This window comes from Pseudopipra pipra, chromosome 24 (assembly GCF_036250125.1).
Source record: "Pseudopipra pipra isolate bDixPip1 chromosome 24, bDixPip1.hap1, whole genome shotgun sequence".
Lineage (NCBI taxonomy): Eukaryota > Metazoa > Chordata > Aves > Passeriformes > Pipridae > Pseudopipra > Pseudopipra pipra.
The window spans coordinates 1,119,788-1,140,293 of record NC_087572.1 but is presented as its reverse complement, the minus strand read 5'-3'; the positions used below and the strand labels follow the sequence as shown (position 1 = coordinate 1,140,293).

Here is a 20,506-nt window from a genome sequence, read left to right as displayed (position 1 = left end):
AGGAGAGAGACATTTACTTATATTGTCAGCAGAGGAAATATTTAAATTTAGCTTTTCCTTATTGGAGAAATGCAACGTTTCCTCTGTTAGCAGAAAGCTCCCTGGACATATCTAGCAGGGAAAAAGACTTTAGTCAGCAGCCAGCCTCGGAAGCAGCAAGATGAGTTTAGTTACCAGAGAGCAAATGGTGAGGCACATTTACTCCACTTATTGAACAGTGGGCTCTGAGGTGACAGATGGTCTGATGAAAGCAGAGTTGGGTGCTGAGGGAGGGAAACACCCCTGGGTTTCCTTCAAGGGTATCCGTGTTTGAGCAGTTGGGACAGCCTGGTCCTTGGAGGAACAGCTGATCAGCCTGTCCCTGCAGTGCCCTCCATGCTGCTCTTGGGCACTGCTCCCTTTGCTGGAACACCATTAAATGGGATAATACCAGGATGAGCAGTTATTTTCCACGAGCAAACAAGGATCAGGGACTCTCTTCCACACACGGTTAATACAACCCCTCCTCTAAACAAATCCAGGACACACTTCAATTCAAAACACACACTTCAGCAGCTGCAGTGCTCCCTGGCCCTTGGTGGGGCTGTGCTTGGCACATCCTTTCCCATATTTCCCTCCTTTCCTGGTCAGTCAGCAGGTGACCACAGCTCAGTCAGGTATCAGATAAGAACACTCCAGCCTGAAATAACTCCCTGATCTCTGCAAAGCACTGGACAAGCACTCTCAGGACAGCAATGCAGGCAGGAAAATGCTGGCTAAGTACACTGAAGACAAATCTTTCCTCTCTGGAATGGGCCAACGGGCCTGTAGCCACACAGAGCACAGAGAATTTGTGGGTCTCCCTCCTAAATGCACCTGCTTACTGGAAACTACAGCATGAACTAAAATGGGAAATTTTCAGAGCCCGATGCTCACAAGGGCAAGAATTAATAAGTTTATGAACAAGTCATTTGTGGTGGGAAAGTAGAGGGGCAGAAATAAACCTCACTCTCTCCAGTTCAGGTGTTGGTCAGTTTAGTGAAATGCTTAGTGCCACTGGATTCCTGCTTTGCTGTAGAGCATGGCCAGGGAATTGCATATGGGCAAGAAGTGAACTACCAGAACCCAGTGGAAAACTTTAAAGCAGGAGAAGTTACAGTCAAGACCCAGTTTTGGGCTTCCTGGGTCAGGCTGTTCTGCACAGCTTAATGCATCCACTTACCACTTCTGTGATACCAAGTGGAGACATCAGGACTGGGCCAGTTTCAGCCCCAATTTCCAAACCCAAGGTTAGATGACTTCACTAAATACCCCATACACAGATCTGAAACAAGCTCTTAGATCTTCTGAGGCCCCTCTGTCAGTCCCCACATCCCGTTTGTTTCACTCTGTGATTTTAAGTCCACTGAGGAAGAGTTCTCAGTCAGCACTCTGGAAAGTGCTGAGTTCTTCCCTCTCATGTTTTACCTGCTTTGGGATTTGGTTTTAACTCCAGGCTTTCTTGATCCGTTGCATCCAAAATCTTGTATTTGCTTTTTCTTTTGGATTTTCCTTTCCGTCTAAAGGGGAAGTAAAAGGAATTAAGAGCCAGTCCACTTCTGAAAGAGCCAGAAGAAAAACAACCCTGATCTTCAAAGCTAAAGCACTTGCTATTTAGGATTATGCCCACATTACAAAGTGAAACATTAAGATGTTGCTAAGTTGCACATTTATAGGTTAATCCAAATTTTGCTTTTTAACTGAACCCAGAGGTCTGGGACTTCAACGTTTCACTTGAAACACTTAAGTGACAAACCCCAACACCCCAGGGCTCAGCAGATGACCCACTGGGACAATGGGTTTGAATCTTTCACCTCCTACTGCAGCTACTTGGCTCTGAAGCACGGATACGGGGGGGGTTATGGCCTCAGTCCCACCTCTTGCAACAGCAGATCACCATCCAGGACAGGATTCCCAGGGCAACCACGATGACGAAAGATGCGATGATCACATACAGCACACTCCACTCTGAAAGCAAAACCCCAGAGATAAACACGCTTTGGCACCTCATCCAGTTGACAGTGTGCATTTTAGGGGACTATTCTAGGGAAAGAAAAGGCAAGGACTGACCCTTTGCAGAATTAGAGGCTGGGATCCCTCACTGAAGCACCACCAGCTCCCCCTGGGAAACCAGAGGCTGGAAATCCAGCATATGGATCCTCACCAGACAAGTTTTAGTGTGTGTTGATTTATAAAATTTGCTTTCCTGTGGCAGAAAAGCCTCTGTATGGGCATGTCAGAAAAGAGCTGTGCTTTATACAGCCAGAATGACTCAACCCTTAGTGAGTCTTCACAAGGGAGGCTCTGAAGAGGAGTCGCTCCCCAACCAAGGAACGAGCAGTGAGAGCAGGCAGGGGCCGTCTCCTTGTGTGGGCACCACAGCAGAGGAACTGGGACGCAGCAGGAGCCTGTGTCCCTGCCCACCCTGGGCTCCAAACCCTGCCTTCTCTCCAGAGGTGCCACCCCAGGGCGGCTCACGCACCGCAGTTGCTCTCGCCGTCGCCCATCTGCACCCGCAGGAAGTTCTCCATCCAGAACGGGTCACACACGCAGCGCTTGGTGAAGGAGTCGCAGCGCCCGTGCTCGGAGCAGTTCAGCTGACAGGCTGGGGACCAAAACCAGCAGGGTGAAATGATTCACAGGCGAGGCAAAAACGGGACAAGACAGTTCAGTACAGCCCAGGCCTGTAACACCGGCTGGAATCCGGCCCCTCTGCAGCTCAAACACAGCCCAGCCACAACCAAACAATAAAACATAAAGCACCTGGGCCTCGTGCCAAACTAAAATGTCCCACTTCGCCAATGACACAACACACATTTTGCCCGATAAACCCTGATTTTGATATAAAAGTTACAGAATTCGTGTATTTGTCGAGTCAATGTTTTTGAACAAGGTTTTGATTTTCCCATTCAAACCCAGCCCGTGAGACAGACAAGAAACAAACAGATCCTTCGAAGGGACCAAACAGAACTGAGAAGTGGCTTTTGAAGACCACAAAATCACAAAATCAGGAAGTACTGAAAATAATTACTTTATATAATTTTAGTTTAAAATCTCTAACTGATTAGCAAATGATCCTCCCAGGACTGTGCTCATAAAAGATAAACAGTGCTAATGTAAAGTTGTAAAAAAAATGACAGAAGGGAAATGTTTCCTGCAGACTGATGGGTGTGCTGCACAGGAAATTAGAGTGTTCACAGCTACCAAGATGGGCAGTTTATTGTTTTCAGGATGACACTCATTTCAGTGGCTGTAGTCCATTAACACTCTGATTTAGTTTCATAAATATCAATCCACTTTTGGTTTTGTGAATTCTTATCTTCCCAACAACACTACAAGTAAGCACATATAATAAAGTTGAATAGTGAATATTGATGAAAAACTGATTAGTTTATAGTCTAACAGACTTATTTTCCTGTTTCCCATTTACTAACACGAAAGCTCCTGCAGTGAGTGCAAGTTTGTGTGGGACGTGTGTGTTTTATCACCCACGAAGGTCCTTATTCTGTCAGGCTGAGAAGAAGGGAAAAGACATGAGTGTGTCCCCCAGAGACTCTCACTTACTGACTGTGTTAATCTCCAGGGCCCGGAAGATGAGGAAATCCGACTGCTGCTTCCGCAGTTCGTTCTTCAGCGTCCAGGCCACCTCTCGCCCTTTGAATATCTGATGGGGAGGCTGGTTCTGCACAAAGAACACCATCTTCGTGCTGGAAGACACACAGAAGTGACTATCTGCTGCTTCTCCAAACAGCAGGAGGAGAGACACACTCCCCAGGTTGTCATTAGAGGGACTAATTCAGAATCCCAAATTTACTTGAAGGCCAGACTTCTGGCTCTATTTGAAAGCAATAATAGCAGACCTAATCCTACAGCACAAAACCCTTCAGGACATCTGATCCATTCATATTTTCAAAGCCAGGGTTAGACTCTTTTTTGAGTTTGCACATCAAGCACATCTTTGCATGTTCCTACTAAGTACCAAATCCCCAAACTTTAAGGTCCTGCCCTTTTCATCATCTCCTCCCTCCCTCTCTGTGGGATCCTTAGACCTTATTACACCTGGGGGCTTATTTACCTGCTCAGCACAGAGCTCCAGCCACTGGCCTGGTCATGGCAGAGACAGAGAGGTACTATTACAACAGAAAGTGCTGGCTCCTCTGTTCTGAGCTCTCTAGGTTTGCATGGACAATGAATTCTGATTTCCCTGCCACATCAGGCCACGTGGACACGAAGGAATCGATACATCTCTGCACTCAGGGAAATGTGAAGTAACAGCAGGTTTATTGCTGACTTGCTGCAGGACTCTAAGCACGTCCCTTAAATCTTCTTCAGTGTTTTAGCCACCTTAAAGCTACTCTACTTTCAGTAAAAACTAAGTGCAATACTGCACTTATTTCAACAGCCTGCCACTGGTGGCTTGTTGCCACCATCCAGGCAGGCAACATGACCCTGACCCACAGCCCTGCCCAGCAGCCAACCTCCATGTGTTTAGAAGAGATGCAGTTTACTGTAAGCCAAATAGTAACCAAAATTAGTTTTCCTTATCTCTTCAAACAAAAAATACACTGGTTTTCAACATTTTATCGTACATTAGATTGAAGTAGTTGTGTAGGAGGCAAAGCTAATGCAGAACTAGTGGAAGGTGTCCCTGCCTGTGGTGGAGGGTTAGAATTGGATGATCTTTCAAGTCCCTTCCAAGCCAAACCATCCTGTGATTCTATAAACTACCAAGTTAGCATGAAGGTGAGGGTGAAAGGGATTGTTACACACCATCTCTGCTGTGGGGTCAGTGTTCCACCAAGCTCCTGCACTAGGCCCTGTTATATCTCCAGTTATAAATCACAGCTGCAGAACATCCTTCAGACATTCTCCACAATTCTCAAAACCAAATCAGATTAGTTCTTATTTTACAGGTTTGAGGGGAAAAGACATTAGCAGCAGCAGTTTTCAAGGACAATGCACCATCTCCAGAGGGGAAAGATACTCCAGACCTGCTTGGCAACTCTGACCTGAGCAGGAATATCAATGTTAAGCAACAACTCCACATGTTCTGATTGTCCAAGCTGCTTCCCCAGAGGAAAGAGCCCTTGGTTCACCAAACCCTCTGTGCACCCTCCCAGATGAATCCCACCTTTGCTCAGTGTAGGGCTGGATCTTTTGCACTGTGATGTCTGAGTCCAGGACCCCCAGCAGCACCCCGATCTGCCGGATGAACATCCCCTTCTGCCGCTCCGTCAGCTGGCTCACGTTAACATCCAGGATTATCTCCACAAGGTTGTTTTTCCTGGGATCTGGGGAGAGCACAGATAATACAGATCTTCAGAGTTTCTATTTAACAGCCTGGGTAGAAGGCAGGTTTTTAGTACCTTCCCAGAATGTTTCTGGTTTACACAGCAGTACAGAATGGCACTGTAGGGAGGGATGCAAGCCTGACTTTCACAGGTAACACCAAACACTGAGAGTCAGCCCCCAAGAACCACAGGAAAACAGAATCACACCCCCAAAGCTTTTGACTTTTACAGTTCTGAGCTGGACTAGACCATACATTTTAATCCCAGTACACTGTATCCAGAGGACTGTAGGCAAACATAGTACAGCACAAACCCCAGGCTCACCAGGTTTGACCTCCACTGTGGTCCTTTCCACATCACTCTCTCCTTTGGCATCTGTTACTCTGAGGTGAAATGTGTAGGTCCCTTCCACCAGATTGGACAGGAGGAGGACAGGATGATGGTCTGAGTTATTTAAGACCTCCTGGAAGGCAGAACAAAGTAAGTGTGAGGAAACAAAGGATCAAATTAGCTTTATATATATATATAAAATACATATATCTATATATCTCATACTAGTGATATCAGGATGCACAAGATAACAGTGCAACAATGAGCTTTACATTTCCTCAGGAGCTGCCAGTGCCCCCTTGCACTGACTTTTGTGATGCTTTACAAAGGAACCTCACCCCAGCTGCAGGGCTGCCCTCGTCCCTTGTCCACAAGTAGCTGACAATCCCCTTGTCATCAGAGGACTTGGATCCATCCAACTCCGCCGTGTTTGTGGGCAAGGTGATGACAACATTCCCAGCAATCTTTGCAACAGGAGGCTTGTTTATCTCTAAATAAACAGAGAGAAAGATCTGGTTATGCCCAATCAGAAATTACTGCACCAGATCTCCTGTGTAACCCAGACACCCCTGTCTGACCCCAAGGAAGAGAAGGGAAGCACTGCATGATTGAGCTGAAGGTACATTTCCTCCAGAAAAGGCAAACCTCTGACCCAGGGAAGTCCATTTCAGTGCTCTCCACATTATTTCCCCCCATTCCTCACTCTTACTGTGCCTCTGAACACAGGTTTTGCTGAACTGCCCAGAGACTCGAGCTCTGCTCGTGGCTGACGTACCTTCTTTGACGATGACGTTGACGGAGCTTTGGCTCTGCAGGTTCCTCTCATCTTTCACTGTCAGAGTGAACTCATATGTCCCAACCTGGAGGCCTGTGACAGTGGCAATGCTGCTGTTGGCATTCTCCAGCTTCACACCATCTGGACCCCTAACCAAAGCACAGGGGGGTTGTTCAGTTTTTGACCTTTTTCAGGGGTTTTGATCAGTTTAAACTTTGCACAGAGCACGGGAGGCAGCCTCACTCCAAACAGGAGGCTCAGGCTCAAGCAGAGTTTGTGGGGATGCAAACAGACAGATGGCTGGAAATACAGTGTCCATGACAAAAAGCAAAATCATGTTCTCCAGTTACAGCAAGATAATCCAAAGAGTAAGTGCAGCATTCAGAACAAAAAGCATAATTTCTGGTGGTTTAACACAAAAAGTGGTTCGTTCAGAAAATTGGCTCATGAGCTGCACAATGAGTCAATTTTGTAAAGAAAAGGTGTAGAACAAAAATAGTCCTTCATTTATAAGAGCTTTGCACAGACTTTGCATTAGCAAACAGAAAAAGCTACTCAAGTTGCTCATAGGCTTTTTTCTGAATTCCCTAAAGCATTTCAGGGAATTTATAGTCTGAAGGGAAGCACAACAATGAGAAGAGAACACTGCAAAAGCATCAAACAAACTGCAAAAGCATCAAGTTCAGAGGCTCTGCAGTTCTTGGATTACAAGAATCAGTCTCTCCAGAGACTAAGATCAAATTCCACTGCTGTGAAGAACATGGCTGAGCCACAACCACAGTGAGAGTGGGAGTCAGGCCTAGAGATGAAGGCAAAGCTATTTCTCATGCTCAAACAAAACTCCACCTCTCTGCAACCAAACATAAATCCTTGTCTCATTCAGGTCACTGGCAAAGCTTGTCAGGCCCAATGTGACTGGGACTGAACACAAGGGAGGTGTGTGGGGGTGTGTCCCGTTTGGAATGAAAGATTTGGACACACAAGAACATTCTGGAAGGTGACACACACCGTGTTTTCTCCCAGAGAAAGGAGACTATCTTCTGGTCATCCGAGCTCTTGCTGCCATCTAGAGTGGTGCTGTCCACGGGAAGAGTCAACTCTTTATCTGGACCAGCATCTGCCTTTGGGGGCTTGTTGTTCTCTGAAAGAGGATGGGATATCTTTCATACACATGCCATAAAGGTGGAGCTTTAAACCCCTCCATTAAGAGTTTTTGCCATGATCCCCAGTATCTCTCTTGCCCACCATCTCCTACTTCAATAGTGAGGTTTAGAAGCACTGAAGAATTCCAACCAGCATTCCATTCACACATGTGCAGTAAAATGAGACTGAAATCTAGTTATTCTGAATTGTGCTCTCACTCTCTAAGTACTGCTCCACTTTTCCTGCCCCTGTCCCAGGACTTAGCACTGTGGGCAGACACAGCTGCTTGGAAACACAATCCTGCAATTATGGTGGGATAACATCAACTAGATTACATTGTGTAAAATAAGAGAACAGCCTAGAAAGGCAATATTCCTAGAAGCTTTCTTTAGCTCATTTAGCAGCAATATACCAGCCCAGAATGGTCCTAAATTAGAGCAGCTTTTCTGAAAGCAGCACAGAGCTACCATGAGATCTAGAGTTTGCTGGCAGATTGCTGCTCACCTCTAACCCCTGGAATGGAAGCAGCAAAGGCAGGGAAAGGCAGCTTACCTGGCTGGACTATCACAGTGACCTCTGCAGTGGACTGGTGGCCAGCAGAATCAGTCACTATGAGCTGGTAGGTGTAATCACCTTCCTGCATTGCAGAGAGCTGCAAGACTGGTGTCCTCACCCCCTGAGAGAAAACATATTCATGGATTAAAAGCAATTCTCACTCAGAAGACTCTGATTCTAAAATAACTATTACCAGCAGATTCCAGGGGGTTATTACCAACTCCTGCTATGGGGGCAGGAGACTGTGCCACTTCAGCATGCAAAGCTCTTACAGCTGAATTTATGCACAGCTCCAAGGACACTGCTGGGGGACATAACAAGAGTAATGCCATACAGGCATTCAGGCCTTTTTGGATTCAACAGTTCCCAACTCCAGCAAAACCTCTGGGGAGCCCTGTGCAAATCCCACACACTGTGAACCCAATTCATGGACTTTCTTATTCTATACATTTGGCAGTAGTAATAACCTTTAAAAGAAAAATGATGACAAGGAAACAAGTTCCAGCATTTACTGCTGAGGACTGAGGAGTGTCTGGGCAATATCAGCAAAGTTTAGACTGCAAGATTCAATTCAAAAGTTCCCATCTCTCTCAATCCTCCTTCTTCAGCAGGATTTAAAACTGCACTGCTGAAGAAAGGAAACAGGGTGCCAGTGAAAACCAGTGGCTAGGCTGGTGCACCAGCTCAGCCAGGAAGCCAACACCAGCTCTGTGTGGATTTAATTTTAAGGATATATTTAACCACCACGCGCTTGCTTGGTAGGATTATGAAAGCCACTTGCTGACAGTCAATTAAAAATGGTTTGATCATAAGTAAAAAGCCAGCTAGTGAGCAATCCAGGTGGAACAGAGCAGACCTGCACTGACCTGCATCTCCATGACCTTGCCCTTGCTGTTGGGGCTGAGCAGCCACTCGTAGCTGACGATGCTGTGATCGTCCGTGCTCTGGTTCCCGTAGAGCGTGATGGAGTTCTGGGGCAGGGTGATCACCTGGTTGGGGCCTGCATTTGCCACGGGGGGATAGTCCACTGCCTTGTTCACAGTCAGGTTGGCAGTGGTGGAGTTGCTGGCACCATCTGAGTCCACGACTGTGAGACTGAAGAGAGGGAAAAAGAGAAAGCAGTGAAGGGTCGTGGTGAGCTCAGTACACAACACTGGCTGGGGTTACCTCAAATGCAACACAAGAGTTAGGACTTAAGATACTTTTAAAGGCAGGATAGTAATTTTTTTCAGGAGTGAAAAAAACCTGTAGTTTGAGGCCACTTTGTTTTTTCTGAGTAGAAACTTCCCCCAAATGCCCAGTTATCAAGCCTCAAAATGATGCAAGAAATTCAACAGTCACATCCATCTCTCACTTGAAATCCACCAAGCAGTTCCAAGGTGAGACACAGAAGTTCTTTACTAATCCACAAGTGGCCTGGACACAGCATTTCTCCCCCCTGGTAGAATGGTAGCACAAAATAGAACTGTTTGTTGCTAAATCTAGATCTGAACATGGATCTGATTGGTTCATACACCAACTGCTCAGAAGAAAACAGTGTTCAGTTATAGGTACACTGGTTTATTTCAAACAGATCTGCTATGCAGTGATGGACATCACACCAAAATGCAGGCCCAAAGGAAAAACACAGAAACAAACACAAAAATCAGCTGCTATCTATTGCATAAAACCATTAGGCCTCGTTCACTTATCTGGGCCAAACACACTGCATTTAAAAACTGGATTTGAAGACTGCATTTCTTTCTAAGCCTTTACCCAAAGAGTTTAGATTTGACATTTCAAGAGACATTTTGCAGCCTGACAGACCATTCCTTCCCTTCTGCCTTCATCTTAAACCAGGGCTACAAGTTAAGAATAAGAAGTAGCTGGACAGCTTATCTCTCCTGAAGTGAAAAGCAACAAAACTCTACCTGAAAGTGCAGGAGCAGAGAGGACATCACAAAATGGAGTTCTCTCCCTGTTTTGTGTTGGTTTTTTTCTTTAAAAACCAGATGAACACTTCAGGAATCTCATCCATTTTACTTTCAGGAGATGAGAACTGTTGACTGTCAGGTGTGACCTACCTGAAGGTGTAATTGCCAGGCACCAGGTTGGTCAGTGTGAGGATGGCAGTGTCACTGGAAACCTTCTCCTCCCGCAGGGGACCCTTCAGCTCTTCCCAGTGGTAGCTGACAATTTTATCATCATCAGTGCTCTCTGTTTTAATTATGGAAGAAAACACACATACAAGGAGCTGGAAAATGCTGCTTCTCAGACCCCACATGGTCAGTCTCTACTTCAGTCCTGGGCTTAGTGGGCAAAGGCATTTTTGGTCCAAGCCCAGAGTCTCTGTTATGCTCAGACACCCAAACTGTAACAAATCAATGCTGGCTAGGGGTCAGACAACCTGAATTTATTTCAAGAAACTCCTGAAAAGCTCTAGTGTAGGCCAGGATTACTGAAGGTGATAGCTCAGTAACTAACATGTCTGAAGCTCAACACAAGAGCCCAGTAATTCTGACGGGCAGTAATTATTTGTTTATTCTAAGCAGCAACCTCCAGAGCTTTTCCTTATTTAGGAGATTGGCTCAGGCCAGTGCCCTTCAAAAGGGAACACAGAGAGGTGCTGTCATGTGTGTTCCCCTCTCGTGGCAGGACAGGCTGATTCTTTTCCCTGAACTGTGTTTGGGAGTGTCACAGCTTCTCTTAAACTTTGTGCAAAGGGCCAGCCCAGAACCAAACACAAACCCCAGCCTTAAAGCTGCTCCTAAAGCTGCAGGTACTCACGGCTGCCGTCGATGAGAGTGGAGATGGTTGGCAGTGAGATCTCCTGGAACTGCGGGGACACGATGGCAACAGGAGGCTGGTTCACCCGGGGCTCTGCAACAACAACAACAACAACAACAACAACAACCACCCAGCTTCACCAGGGCTCTCCAGGCCCATCCCAACACACAGCCCTGCCAAGGAGCTGCACAACTACCAGCGACTGTGATTCATGCTCTCAGCAAGTTCTACACCAGCCTGGGCAGTCAATGCCAGCAGAAGGGATTTAAAGCAGCAAGGAGGTGAACTGCCACCACACCAGTGCTCTGGGAAAGGAGGCACTGCATCAGCTCACCCATACTGGGTCAAGCAGTCCAGTACAGGCCTTTCTAACAGAGCAGCACTTGCAGCTTCTTGCCAAAGTCTGGCTGCTGCTCTGAAAAATGAATGGTTTTGCTGCATGCTGCCAGCTGCAGGGTCACTGCTTATAAGGAAAGGATCATTCACAGCACCCAGAAGGCCAGCCATGCACTCCTGCTAATTTAGGGAGTGCACTTTTGCCCACAAAAGTGGTAGAAAAAGAGTTGTTGAAGTGTGCAAAATAAAGGGGTTTTACTGCAACCTGTGGTAGTCTCTTTACACAGGCCATCTAAAAAGTGAGACAGTCAGCACAAGCTCCTGCATCTCCATCAGCTCATCTCCAAACCACGTCTCACAGTAAGGAATGAAATTTGACTTAACCTGCCTGTGGCTGGAAATGATATTCCTTACTGGACAGGGAAGAAAACAACCTCCAAAGGAGCTTCAAAGCTCTGGCTTCCCTTCAGTTTTCGCTGCTGCTGCTGTGAGGTTTCTGCCAGGTTGCAGCTAGTTTTTATGGAAGCAGTGGCCTTCCAGGGTGAGGTGTTTGCTGAGCACTTCTGTGTCAGTATTTCAGCTCTTTTATTGACTGGCAGGCCTGATGCAGTACAGCAGAAATAGCTGTGTGTTACCAACAGCTTCCCATCTCGGGAAATGACTTAATAAATATATATATACACTGAGTTGAGAGCACAATGAGTTTTCACTACATTAAACCACAGTCCAGTTAAATAAGAAAACTCTATGACACCAATGTCATGGCTTGCCAGAGACAGGTGAAGTTAAGGAAAGATTCAGTCCCCCCACTCACTTGGGTTCACTGTTACATTCACATATCCCTCTCCGTGGGCGTTCTCCCCATCCACCACGACTTTGAACTCGTACAGACCAACTGTCAGCTGGAAGCAAACACAAAGGATTATTTACCTACAGGTTGGGAGCACCTTGTCAGGAGCTGTGGGAAGGTCAAGTTCCTGTGCTTTGGCACAGGAGCACCCAAACAATTATCCTTCAGCCTCTGCATGCACAGCAAAGGATGGTTTCCAGGCCAAAATGGTATTACACGTGTTTTAGTTCACAATGGCTATGCAGAAAAGACTCATATTTCTCTCTGCCATGGGATTGTCAGTCAAGCTTTATTTTCCAGCAACAACAGGCAAAGAGAAGAGAGATAACAGAGATTAGTTCAGGTTGTCTGGCTACAGGGATCTGTACTAGCAGATTGCATTTGAGATGAGAAAGGCAGCATGCAAGAAGAAAATCTCTTCTTGTGTGTTTTTATAAATGAAAGTGTTTCTTCTCTTCCTTCTATGAGCCAGTGAACCCTTCCCCACTCACTGCTGAGCCAAAATGAGAGGGAGAAGGACCAGGTGCTGGCCAACAATCATGATACCCTAAAGGTTGAAATCCTGACAGAGAGAGGCACACTCCTTTTGAAGGGTTTTGCTCTGCATGATATCCTGACTGAAGCCTGCAGGTTTTTTTTACAGTGCAGCAGAACCCAAGATGCTCAAATACAGAACTGTCTCAAATACAGAATGTCTCAAATACAGAACTGTATATTCACAGTACTAAAGCCATTTCCTTGTTAAGAATCCCCGTGTGCAGGAACTGGCAACCTTTCCCTGGTGGAGCTTTTCTAAGGGCAGAGCCAGGGACATGCTACAGGATATTCCACTTATTAATGGAAGCAGCACGTTCCCTTTTCAGGGGGCAGTACAAGGCTCAGACCTAACCAGACCAGCACACAGTTCCAGGAACATTCCCACCCCTGTGTCCCTGCTAAACTGTGCCATTTGTGTGCCTTGTCACACTGCTTGTAGGCAGCTTGTTACATCCTGAAATCAATCGATTCTTTCCCTCGTGCCAGATCAATCTCCTTTTTTTAAGAGCCTTAGAAGAGGGCTCACAGTCAAATGTTGGCTGCCTGCCCATCATGCAATTTCCTATTCATCCTGAAATCCCATACAAGTCTTTTCCTGGCTGCCAGGGTCCCCATCTCCTCCACTTGGCATGTAACACAACAAGATACGAAGAAGCAAAAGCTTTACCTTGGACAACTTCAGGGTCTGGGAATGCTTCCCTGCCATTTCTCCACTGTAGTCTTTTGGATGAGTAATCAATTCCCACTCATAGGAATACGTGGTTCCTTAAGAAAAAAAAAGGGCCAGATGTTTATTTTCAAAGCCTGCCTTTGTGCCATGCTAAAGAACTGCAAAGGTATTAAACATTTACAAGGCACATTCTGCTGCACTATGGAGAAATGAGACAGCTTGGAGTTTGGGCTGCGGCTATTTGGGAATATACCCAGGAAAAGAGACAATCTGTGCTTCTAAACTCATTTACTCTGGAGCCAAAACCCATCTTTCAGCCTCTAAGGCCATAAGGAGCTTTGGAACAATCACAGCTCCAGGATAGTAAGAGAGAAAAGCCTTATCACGCCCTCCAATCCTGCAGACACAGAGTAACACTGGTTTTGGAAGGGGAATGAATCAATCCCTGCTGCTGCACAACACAACCACACCTGCCCCTCCTCTGCAGCTGCCACTGCCACCGTGGGCAGAGTTAAGATAAGAACTTTACAAATACCTGCCAACAATTTGCATGATGAAATGAGGAGTGTACAGAAACGTGTTCCTCAGCAGGCCAACCCCCCAAAGCAGAATTACCAATCCACCAAACTTGCTAAGACAGCTCAGTTCCTATCAGCAAATATCAAGAATAGATGCTGAAGATCCACTGCTTCCTCACACACCACTTTACAAATGTGCCATCTCCCAAACCTAATGATTTTGTAGCCCTTTCCATTTTCTTGTGTCTCACTATTTTCTTTAAGAGGATAAGGTTCTGAGGGAAGCCTTACGAGGAGGTGGTTCAGGGAGCACGAACGCGTTCAGCTGCACTTCGTTCTTGGGCAGGGTCACCTCGACGCTGTCCCCAGCAGAAACCACCAGTTCCTTCACAGCTGGCAGGGACAAACACACAGTTGGAACAGGAACAGGAAAGAAATCACATGCATGCATAAAACCACTCTGGTTTCAGAGTTTATGGAACAAAACCCAGCTAGCAATGGTGTATTTTGTAAACATCCTGTCCCCCAGTACAGCTCCCATTTCAGAGTTTGCTTTCCTTGTTAATCCAAAAGGGGGTTTTCAGTCATCTCTCTCTTTGCAGATACTGAAACGTGACCCTCGGGCCCTGCAGAGGGGAATCTCTTCACCCAGTCCAGCAGGATGGGGAGGGTTTTACCTGACAGGTTTTTGGCCCAGAACCCGGCTGCAGACGCAGCAAGACAAACACTATTTCCAAACTGCAATTCCAGAGTTTCATAAATATATGAAGAATCCACAGTATTTCTTTTCTGAAGAACTGCTTGAGGGCTAAGAGAATTTTTTAAAACCTGCATAGCTGCCACACTGACTGTGAAAGCTCAAAAGACAAACCTGGTCCTTTTATTTATATTTTCTTTTCCACCCCCGCTTAGGAATTTTCTTGCCATCCCATTTCAAATAAGCTGACAGGTAGTTTGTTTCAAAAGACTACAGAGTAACCTTGAAAACTATGGCTGGTGACATACTTTTACTGCTTTTTATTAGCATTAAGGTAACCAGAAAGTAGAACACATTTCTTCTTAAAAGCACCTCTCAGCCTCCTCATCCTCCCCTTTCCTTCCCATTTGCTTTATATTTGTCTTTTTATTACTGGGCCTGGGAATTATGCACAGAAAACAAGAAATTCAAGTGAAAAAAGCTGGGGGAAAAGTCCTTAAACATTTAGCTTTTCTTCCATCTTTATTATCTATTAACTATCTACTTATCTATTATCTATCTTCCATGTTCATTAGCTACTGGAATTAACCATCTCTTTTTCCACCCTCAATTATTGCAGACTGTGGGACATTATAACTCCATCAGTCTTTCAGTCACAAAGAGTTCCAAGGCAAAAAGAAATCAGATCTCAGTAGGAAAAAATAAAACCAAAACCCAGATAAACAGACAAAAACCCTTGGAAAAACTGCCTTTTACATCATCTTTGCATGGGTTAGCAAACCCAGGAGACCCTGGCTATGTTACTCTTCCAGCACAAGGCAATGAAGATGTTTAAAGTATATTTTCCAGTTTTAACTGGGGTAAGCCCTTAAAAAAAATATTACTTGTTAGCACAAGCAGCCAACGAGCTTCCTACCAAACACATCTCTGGATTCAGTGCTTCCCTTACACTTTCCATTTGTTCCCTTGTAAGGAAAAGGAACCCTAAATTCAAAAGAAATTCAGCTGTGAATACTTCAGCAAACTGGATTAACTGAATTCTGAGCCACCACCCGACCAGCACACACCGTTCCCTGTCCATATTCCATCCCTGCAGGGAGAGCTGATGGCCTGGGTGAAGGAACAGAGCTGCCAAAGGGCATTTTGGCTTTCAGACATTTTCGCCAGCCTGTTTTAGGAAATAGCAGTGTGAACAGAAACATCCCTGTGCTGCAGAGCAGAGCGTGGGCTGGGAGCCAAGCACACTGTTCTCCACGGCTGAGCTGTGCAGTGACACTCCAGGGACACAAAATCACCAGTTCCCCCCCTTTTGGAGCAGACTTGGAGATTCCAGCTCGACGTGACCGACAGCAGCGTGCCAAGGCTACCGGAAAAACACTTCCCGGGACTCTGCCCTGCCTCACCTCTCAGCTTTCACTTGGGGAATTAAGACATCCCCACCACTTTCCTGCTGTCCTCAGACGCAGATTTATGACGCCCAAGTCCCATTCCCAGCCCTCAGGAGCTACTGGAGCTGCCACAGGGATCTCAGTGCTTTCTCCAAGGCACCAGAGTTACCTCGTGGTTTTCCACGCTGCCACGGGTTGTCACCAAACCCTCAGGAGGTGACATCTGCTGCAGCCCTGCATGTCCTCACCTGGCGTGGTGGCAGCAGTGCTGGGGGACACAGCAGTGCTGCTCTGGGCTGTAGGGACACTGCCATTGGTGGGAGCTCCACTTGGCACAGAAGTAGCTGCCTGAGTCTTGGCTGTGCTTTTCACTGGCACGGGGCTGACCGTGGGCAGTACCCCGGAGGGGTGAGGCTGGGCCACAGCACCATCCCCGGGCTGCCCAGGCTTCTCAGTCTTCCCTGGGGATGTCAAGCCCTGGGCCACAGGACTGGAGGACGTAGCCACCACTGATGGTTCTGGTGCAGATGTTCCTGGGTGGACCTGTAGAGGAAAAAGTTGTTTTACTTTGACTTGAACATCGAATGTCAGTTCTAAGTTGCCCTTCACCTCCTCCACACTTAGGGAGGCTGAAAAGTCCCTCATTTGTTTTTCCCAGAAGCAGGATTTTTTACTGCTTCCTTTTCTGAACTGTTTCTCCATGTCATGCCTCCACAGCTAACAGGACATTTCTAGCTCAGCTGAACACCAGTTAACACCACATCTGACTACAGCAGTACCAAGGCTGTTGAAGTGGCAAATACAAGAGGAGATCCATGTTCAAAACTGCAGCGAGTGGAGCTAAGAGAACAGAGAGCTGGGATAAGACAGACCCCAAAAACAGGGACCAGGAACTGGAGTTCATTTATTTTGGCTGTGATCTCCTTTTCCCAAAGCTGTGCAGTTGGCCAGCACGAGGCAGGAGGATTGCAATGGCATTTTTATGTAATAAGGGGATCGTTGCAGCAAGAGGAAATTTATTTCCGACTCCCTCTTCAAAGCAAGGTGACCCAACACAGCTCCCTGCCTGCAGGCCCCGGGGGATGCTGCTGGGCCAGGGAGTGCAGCCGGAGGGCACAAAGTTTCCTCCCGTCCCCACAGGATGAGCCACTTGATTGAAAATGATCAGTGGCAGCAACAATTTCCTTTCTTTCATCAGAAAATTCCTTTTACGGGACCTAGCCCCATTCCAGTTCCTTGCCTGACAGGCAATACTCCTGACAATTTACCCTCCACCACGAAGTCCATGTGTGTAGCACATTTCACTGCTCTAACTCTATTTTGAGAACATCTGCTAAATATTTAAAATGGAGCAATTTACCATCTTTGACTCAGAAAGTGCTTTGGAGCTGAATTTCCCACCACTACTCCCCATTAGAGGAGTGATCAAAAGCTCATTTTGGAGGAAATACTCTCAAGCTTGTTGGCACTCAGTCCAGGAAACAGGAACTGGGAAAGCACTTGAGCCCATGGTGGGCAACATCCTGGTCAGTAAATGGGCTGGGCTTTAGAAAACACTAAATGTTGGTTGTAAAAATAAAGCCGTGGTGCCCACACTAAGAAACCACACCAGGAGCAGCAGGGAAGGCACTGAAGGCTTCTCTGCAGGTTTGTTTTTTCTTTCAGCCTTGGGTAAATCATTTTCTCTTGCTATATTTCAGCTCACTTTCAGTCTAAGACTTTAAACCAATTGTTTGATTAACATCTGAGCTTTATGAAGCAACAAACCAAACATTATTTGTTAGTATTACAGACACAAGCTGTTTTTCTTTATTTGGTTACTTGTTAATGGGCTTCCTTTAACAAAAGTGTGGATTCTCTGGAATCCATGCAGGCAGAGTCTGGCAGGCTGCCCTGCATGGGCAGCCTCAGGGCAGCTGGCTGTCCCAGGCTGTATCATCTTCCACTGGCCAACTCAGGGGACTGACTCCCTTTCACCAAGATAAAGCTGGAAATGGCTGCAGGACAAGAGGGGAACAGCCAGGCAGGAACTCAGACACACGAGACAGACTCTTTAGGAAAGGCACAGGAGAACATCTCCATGATTTCTCACCACTACAGAACCCTAGCCCTTTTCCTTCTCAAGAATCAACCCAGAAGGGTCACAAGAAACACAGTCACAGACACCACACCAGAGACCCACATCCACCCACTGGCCACAGCAGAGTCCCCACTTTGCTTGGTAATATTTCCAGTGAGCTGGAGGCCTCCTTAACTCACTCCTAATGCCTAAACCCCCCCCACTTTACAGTTAAGAGAGATCCTCTTCCTTCCAAAAGTCTCAGGATGAATTGACAGCCAAATGTCTGTGGAGAGCTGGAATTAGATAAGCTTTGCCTGGGGCAACATAACAGTCAAAAATGCCTCTAATGCTTTCGAGCTGAGACATTTCTTATCTTTGCTCCATAACTTGGAATTCTTTAAAGCAAAGAACAGGATTTCATTCTTGGGGATAAACAAGAAGGAGACTAGAAGTTTGCCAGCTGTGCTGTCTTATTAGCTTAGAAAATAGAGAGGAGTAGCACATTGGCCTGAGTGAATGTAGAAGGTTGATTCTGACCCCTAAATGCCTTTGGCCTGGGACAAATGACCTGATCTCCTTATCTAAGAGTGTCTGTAAGATGGACTAGAGTGGGATGTGCATCAGAACCCACACTGAGCCTAGGTTATTGGAAAGAAAAATACCTGTGTGCCAGAATTTTCTTTTTTTTTTTTAAATTTAAATGGGCCTGGTCTGAATTTACAAAATAGGCTCTTTTTCAGCTTAGATGGTTCCACACCTGTGAAGACACTTAAGACACAAAAATGTGGGTAATGTCACAAACCAGTAGAGTTAGTGCTGGCAGTGAAGAGAGACCTTTCCTTGTTCCTCACTGACTAAAAAGCACCCAGCACTAGCAGGAATTGTGACAGCAGGAGCCCAACAGGGGGTTTGATGTGAGGGCAGGAATGAACTCTGGCTCTGTTGCAACACTCCTGGCTCCAGCCTTTCCCAGTGTGCCTGCAGAGCTGCTGCAGTGCTGCTGCAGCCCTGCTCACCAGCAGTGCTGCACTTCAGTACTTCTCCTGACAGGCTGTTAAATGTGTTGCTATATTTTAAAATTGACAAGTAATTCTACAACGAGGCAGAAAAAAAAGTGCCTGGAAAATGTCACTTTAAAGGAAAAGCAGAGATTTCTCTTCCTTAGTTAAAGGTTGATGATGCACTGTGGTTTATCCTGGTTCCAAAGCAGGGGTACAGTAAAACCACAAATTAATGCTCACTGCACATCAGCAAAGCCACTGTGGATGGCTGAGGAGCAGAACTGCAAGAGCAAAATTAAACCCACAGGGCAATGTTTTCCCCAAACTTTCCCTTGCCTTCTCCCTGAGTCTGTAGGAGCAAAGGAAAAGATTTGCCTTCCACACATTCAATGCTCAGCAGCAGCAGGAGAATATGCACATTCATTTCTCTCTCATCTGTCAGGGAGGAGTTAAGAGCCACTTGGATTTCAAATGTCCCTTCCCACTTCGGGTGTTTGATGCTCCCAGGTACGAACAGTCAGTATGATCCAGAACTCTCCCCATCTTCCAAACCTTCCCAAAGAACAGAATTAAACACCCAGCATTCACCTCCATGAGTGAATGGGCTGAATTCTCCTGATTTCAGTGTGTGTGTAAATTTATTTTGCCCCATAACCAACCCAACTTGGAAAGCCTCCCACCTGCCAAGGCTGGCTGTGTCCCAAGAACACAGCCTCCAATGTTATATCCTTGGCCTAAATTAAACTGCTCCTGGATCAGGAGTGCAAGGACAGCTGCAGAGCTGGCTTTCTATCTTGCAGGTAAAGTTGGATGGTTCAATAATCCAGGAATTAGCCCAGGTGGATATTTTAATTCTTCCACCTCCTCAAAAACTCTGTCCTAAACCTTAAAAATCTGACTGCCTGGAATTCCATCACAGCCAATATATTTTATAAGTGTTTATTTTGATGAAACCTGCATTTTGTTAAGGGATATGGACTTTCTTAAATGCAAAAATCATCAGGGAAAATAAAAACCTTTCCCCAGCACACATCCAACAGTGCACACTAATGACAATGGGAGCACTCCCTAAAGATGGGAAATCCTGGATTCTCAGCAATATTCAGAAACTGATTATTCCATGTAATTTAATATTTGCACCCAGTTTACTAGACAGGCACTGGACAGTAATAAAACAACTCAGACTGCAATGCTGACAGGCAGGGAGATAAAACAGCCATTACCCAAGAGCAAGAGAAGACATCTGAGAGTGGCTGCAAAGAGACTCCTCACACGTGTAACAGCTGAGAGAATGGGGTCACCCTGCACAGCTCAAATATTAGCAGGAGGAAAGAACAGGGAGGGTGGAAATGCTGCAGCATTGCAGGGGAGAGAGAAAACTGAGCTCTTGAGTCAGCCCCAAGTGCTGTGGGGTTCTGGAAAATCAAACATTTGTGAAGTTTTAGTGCCTGATTCCACACAGCACCCAGGCTGCCCTGGAGCTCTGTCCCTTGGCTGCTGGCCACATCCTGCTCCAGGGTGGTGGCTCAGGCCAGTCCCAGCCCTACCTGCAACCAAGGTTTGAATAAA

At 46.2% G+C, this 20,506-nt stretch overlaps 1 protein-coding gene across 3 annotated transcripts in view; it reads right to left on the bottom strand.

The window, feature by feature from the left end:
• The window catches only part of KIAA0319L (KIAA0319 like), a 29,100-nt gene that overhangs the window by 2,195 nt on the left and 6,399 nt on the right, over positions 1-20,506 (bottom strand). For all 3 annotated transcript variants that reach the window (XM_064635248.1, XM_064635249.1, XM_064635250.1), the window contains exons 4-20: positions 16,123-16,417; positions 14,081-14,182; positions 13,269-13,366; positions 12,029-12,116; positions 10,879-10,971; positions 10,176-10,308; positions 8,979-9,207; positions 8,110-8,233; positions 7,423-7,555; positions 6,415-6,563; positions 5,978-6,129; positions 5,634-5,772; positions 5,150-5,309; positions 3,583-3,725; positions 2,501-2,623; positions 1,896-1,986; positions 1,447-1,538 (exon numbers count right to left, since the gene is read on the bottom strand). In XM_064635248.1, the coding sequence (XP_064491318.1) occupies positions 1,447-1,538; positions 1,896-1,986; positions 2,501-2,623; positions 3,583-3,725; positions 5,150-5,309; positions 5,634-5,772; positions 5,978-6,129; positions 6,415-6,563; positions 7,423-7,555; positions 8,110-8,233; positions 8,979-9,207; positions 10,176-10,308; positions 10,879-10,971; positions 12,029-12,116; positions 13,269-13,366; positions 14,081-14,182; positions 16,123-16,417 (2,344 nt within the window). The remainder of the gene's footprint in view (positions 1-1,446; positions 1,539-1,895; positions 1,987-2,500; positions 2,624-3,582; positions 3,726-5,149; positions 5,310-5,633; positions 5,773-5,977; positions 6,130-6,414; positions 6,564-7,422; positions 7,556-8,109; positions 8,234-8,978; positions 9,208-10,175; positions 10,309-10,878; positions 10,972-12,028; positions 12,117-13,268; positions 13,367-14,080; positions 14,183-16,122; positions 16,418-20,506) is intronic.